This window comes from Cariama cristata, unplaced genomic scaffold, assembly GCF_000690535.1.
Source record: "Cariama cristata isolate BGI_N322 unplaced genomic scaffold, ASM69053v1 scaffold22029, whole genome shotgun sequence".
In the NCBI taxonomy this organism is placed as follows: Eukaryota; Metazoa; Chordata; class Aves; order Cariamiformes; family Cariamidae; genus Cariama; species Cariama cristata.
The window spans coordinates 1-5,141 of record NW_009636578.1 but is presented as its reverse complement, the minus strand read 5'-3'; the positions used below and the strand labels follow the sequence as shown (position 1 = coordinate 5,141).

General features: G+C 41.8%; 1 protein-coding gene across 1 annotated transcript; it reads right to left on the bottom strand.

The window, feature by feature from the left end:
* Positions 1-865: 865 nt before the first annotated feature.
* On the bottom strand, positions 866-4,520 carry PRR11 (proline rich 11). Its single transcript, XM_009707970.1, has 9 exons — positions 4,411-4,520; positions 3,850-4,003; positions 3,196-3,318; positions 2,637-2,906; positions 2,399-2,497; positions 1,783-1,892; positions 1,615-1,674; positions 1,430-1,526; positions 866-934 (listed from the first exon to the last, which is right to left on the bottom strand). Exons 1-9 carry the CDS (start codon positions 4,518-4,520, stop codon positions 866-868), a joined length of 1,092 nt encoding a protein of 363 aa, XP_009706272.1.
* Between the last annotated feature and the right edge of the window lie 621 nt (positions 4,521-5,141).

Sequence of the window (5,141 nt, the reverse complement as noted above, 5' to 3'; positions counted from 1 at the left end):
GTAATAGCCGAGTACCACGCAGACATCCTCGACTGTGGAACTCTTGGAGTCTCCAGCCAGCCCAGATGTCCACCTCTGCAGTGCCGTGGTTCCCCCGCAGGGCAGGGGCAGGCTGGGAGGGCAGTGCTCTGACGGACGATGCCAGGATGCCGGGTCCTTGCTGTGCCAGGAGAAATCGCGCTGTGTCGTCACCTCTGGAAAGCGGCTTCAGCGGCTGGTGAAAGCAGGTCCTTGTCCTGGCCTGGTGCCGTGGTACAGGCACGACCTCCCTCACTGTAGCTCTCGGTGAACTTGACTTCAAAGGAGGCTTTCAGTTACTTGTCTTTAAGCAGTGCAGTCTTTTACCGTGATAGGTGATCTGACACCCGCCAAAAGCGATACACACTGCAATTGCTGCATACATTCTTACCCACATAATTGAATTGTTTGTGGAAACTTGCAGCCTTTCACTTTAATAAAGTGCTAAACTGCTGCTTTTCTTTGAACCTGTATAATGACCGTCAAGATCTTTTTTGTTAAAAAAAAAATGTAAAAACAATACTGAATTTCAGCAACACACACACATATCTATATTACAAGCAGCACCAGTGCTGGGAACATAATAGCCCCTGCTTGAGCAGCAGCCAGGTATCAAAAGACTCAGGAAATTTCATTGTTTTTTTCCATTAACAAAGAAGATGCAACCAGATTGAGACAGATTAGAAAGGTGCTGCCTTTAAAAAGGCAGAAATCTGCTAAAGGGCTTTCATAATGCTCCATTCTCCTATGCGCTAGATTTACTTACAAATACATATGCATCAGTGAGATAAAAATGGGATTCAAGTGGCTTCCTGACCACAAATGAAAAACACCGTGTTCCATAAACCTACTTTTGTTCATCAAAGCTGTTTGCAGCACTTAACCGGGCAGGCGAGGGACTCTTCGGATGAGCCATCTGTCAAAACAAAAGGGTCAGATTCAGAAGATGAACTTAGTGCTAATTAGGACTGAGATAAAATATAGTGCAACTCTTAGCTGACACCATAAAAGAAAACAGACACAGCAAATCCTTAAAATAAAAGACTTCATTAACCCTCAGATTTTGTTCTCCTGCAAACTGGAACTACAAAGTTAGTGATTGCATTGAGGCACTAGAATGGCCATCAAAAAAGCAACTTTTCCTCTTAGCGTTGTCAAGTAACATGCCGGAAGATGGGCAATGGCATTTCTGTTCTGTAGTTTCCTCACCATTAAAATGGGAATCAGTAAAACAAGCACCCTTATTTGTGGGTTCTTAGAACTTTTGGATGATAATTATGGAGAGACTCTAACTTAGGTAATATGTATACCAATGGTGCTGCACTATAGGGAAAAAGAAACAGCACAGTATGAAATTCTACGGATTTTAAAGCCAGTTTATCATTCCAAAAAGAAAGACACCGTGACTTGCCTGAAATTTGCGCCGTAGTGCTTGTGTCATTATTGGTGTCAACCCAGACCCACATTCAATGTTTTCTTTACTATTTAGTGGAGTGCCACCAGGACTTCTGAAAAGATTGGAAACAAGGGGGATTATGATCAGTTCTCTGTTTTTTTCTAGAAAAAAAAAAAAGAAGAGAATAGAAAGGAACTTACCTTTGTATATTGACTTTCTTCAGATGTTTTCGAAGATCTAACTGATTTTTAGGAGGGGTACTGAAAGAAGAAAACAAATTGTTAAAATATTTTCCACTCTGTTAACAACGTTAATCACTGTTTAGAACAGAAAAATCTAATATCCAAGAAAGGAATAAAGCATCTTACATTAAGGAGTTTGTAACGTGAGCTGATGGCTTGGATTTAGGTCTCAGACTAACACTCTGTAAATCTGAGACTGTAATTAATGCCCTGCGTGTCTTCAGTGGTGATTCTGCCTAAAGTGAGAAAAGAAATGTTTTACAAATAAAACTTTAGAAGGTCTCACTGACCTTAAATCTTTTTAATATTTATACTCTGAAAGATTTATGTGGTTTATGGCTTTTATGCTTTTTTGAATCATTAAGATTTGAATGTGCCTTTGATAAAAATAGCTTTATTAAAAATCAAAACACTTCTGCAAACAAGATTTCAGCTGGGCAAAAGAAAGCTTAAAAATCTATTGATAACACACAGACATAAAGCTACACGCCCTTAATGTAAAATTAGAACTGTCCTGCATGCCAGATGAGATTGGAGTTAGTCAATTAATTTCTTCACTTCAAATGCCCAGAATTAGAATGTTAACTTAAAGCTGATCACTGGGTTTTTGGAAAAGAAGATTTAATTTATTGAAATAATTCTGTGAGGGGCTAAGACAAGCATTGCAGGAAATACACCGGTTCCAGGGTGGAGTTTGCCTCGATACACCATCATCTATTTATCCATGTATCCTCCAGTTTACCTTGTCCATTCTCAGGTTGCTCTGCGTCTTCTTCAGTTTAACATTCAGGAGGTCTTTGAGAGTGATCTGCATCGGCCCATCTTTTTTCAGTGATGATTCCTGAAAACAAAGATGGTTTGAAGGGAAATTAGGATCGGCAAGTGACTGAGCATTCACAAAGACCTGCATTCCTGATGAAACCAGGTCCAAAGAACCCAGCCATGAGAGAAAGAAATAGAGGAACCTTCTTACTCCCTACCAGGAGTGCTTTGGAGCCATTGCCCCGTTTGAGGAGGAGAGGTGCTGGAGGCAGTTTTGGTGGAGGCAGTGGTGGTGGCGGTGGTGGTGGTGGTGGCGGCGGCGGAGGAAGAGGTGGAGGGGGTGCAGATGCAGGCTGCAGCTGTATTGCAGAAGGCCCAGGTACTGATGGCGGCGGGCCCATCCCTATTTGTACAGGAGCACCTAGAACTGGTTTATTACACCTTTGACACGGAGAATTTTCTGAAGACAAGGCTGCAATTCCATTCATCTGAAAACAAATAAATAAGAGAATATTAAATCCACTGGCAAAAGTACATGGAATTTTAGAGAACAAAGATTCTGGCTTCAGTGGATCCAAAAAGACATAAAAAGCCTCTTTTGAGCCTCATCAGCAAGCTAGTTCCCTCTATCTATGAAGTAACTGCAATTTAGTAATGCTGAATGTGAAGAATACCCAATGAGAAGCTCTTAAGATTTCAGTTTATCTGCACTGACCGCAGTCCCTTACATGCTTACACAAGCAAACATTACCCTGCCCCACTGGGACTGAGACTGACCTGGAGTGTTCTTTGTAGTCTGGAAAATTCAGTTTCCAACTTTTGCAGCTGCTCTCTGAACGTATTTAGCTCCCTTAAGTAGATTTGTGATGGAAATATGGTGTCTTTTACCACCTTCAAACTCTAAGCATAAAAAGAAACTAGATAAGCATTTTCACCACCAAGTTATGTTTCCAGAGGCAGGGCTATGATTACTATTGAAAGTTCTATCACAAGGTCTTACTGTAGTCAATGGAAAGGCACAACACGAAGATAAAAAATTTCACCAAATAGTTCCTTGGCAGGAACTCAAGGAGTGAGTTTCTCCAAAAAAACTTTAACTTCATCTAGGAATTCTAAAGTATAATTCACATGTGACCTGAAAAGCTCCTACAATCATTTATGTTATGAAATAAAGACTGCACTCTCTGTCACTGCAAATCCTCCTGATATTCCAGTAAAAAAATTACAATTACATGTATGCATTTAATGTCCATGGTTGTCTTGACACTCTTCTCGTATTTATTCCTTCAACAGTAAACACTAAATATACTTCAGATGTTTCAATAGACATTTAAATTTACAGCTTAGTTCTCAAATGTGACTGTATATACTGCATCTGAGCACTAAGAACAACCTCATACACTGGCAAAAATAGTGAAGTAGAAAACATACCTGTGCAACCGTGTTCTGGCACCAACAATACAAAAATGATGCTGCTGTTGTAAGGGGTTTTACCACATTTTTTACACTGGGCAAGGGTAATGACCAGAGTGAGGACAGATGGCTTGGAACAGATGATGCATTCAGAGGAAGATCACCTGCTGACCTGGGACAGAACATTTCAGAATGAGTCCATAATTATATTTATCATTTCAGCCTTTAAAAAAGTTAACTGTGACCAATCATCTGGAAATTACAAGTACCACCACCAGCAGGTGACAACAGAATAAACACGAGCACAGAAACCAGGAGAGACCACGATACATTTCAATAGAGGGGAAAAAATAATCATATTTGCAATGTGTTTTTATCCAAATTACTTTTCCTGCATAATAAAGCTAGTGATAGATAAAGTACTAGAAGATACACAAGATGGAACAATTCCACAGCATCCGTGCCAGAATGTAGATAGGTTTCAAACACAATTCTATTACCTCAGTTCCATGAGCCATCGGGAGCAAACAGTGGACCCAGAAATTGAGTTAAAAGGAAAAGTTCAGGTGAGCCTCTTACCGTGGGGAAGGACATCCTGAGCCCTGGGGGTGTGCAGCATCTCCTCTTTTTTCCAGTAGAAATTTTGCTCGGGCTCTCCGTTTTCGTCTGCATTTCTTATGCTTTGCCATTACTGTTAAAAAAAGAGACATTTAAAATTAACATATAGAAATATACCCACTTTCACGAGGGGACCACCAAATAGGTAGGGAAGAACATAGACTGCATCTCAAAAATTCAGTCATCACTTATTTTGCTAGAAGCATCACATCCAACCGATTAAAAAAAATATAACCTTAAGTTCCTGTGATCTATAAAGCTGTATTTGTACGTGAGAGGAGTGAACAACGTAAAAAGTACCATTTTATATGGGCTTTTGTTGACAGTTTTTCTTTATCCTGAAGTGACAAATACTGCCTTTTGAGAAAACCACGTTTGTGGAGAACGTAGGCAAAAGGCATGAAGAAGCCCCAGGAAGAGGGCCCGGGACTTCCCTGACCGCAGGCGCTTGCCCGTGCGTTAACCCGAACAACCGCCCCTCGCCCACGCAGCCTCCCGGCTCCTGCGTGGGGCCGGCCCCACTCGTCTGGGGGCCCACACCGAGGAGAGGGCGGCTCTTCACACAGAACTGCCACACCTGAGACGGGGGTGGTGATGGTGGGAGGTGGCGTCACGGGTGACCAAAGACACGGGGCCACCTTCGGCCACCCCCCAACTCCGCGACCCCTCAACAACGACTCACCTCCCCGCCC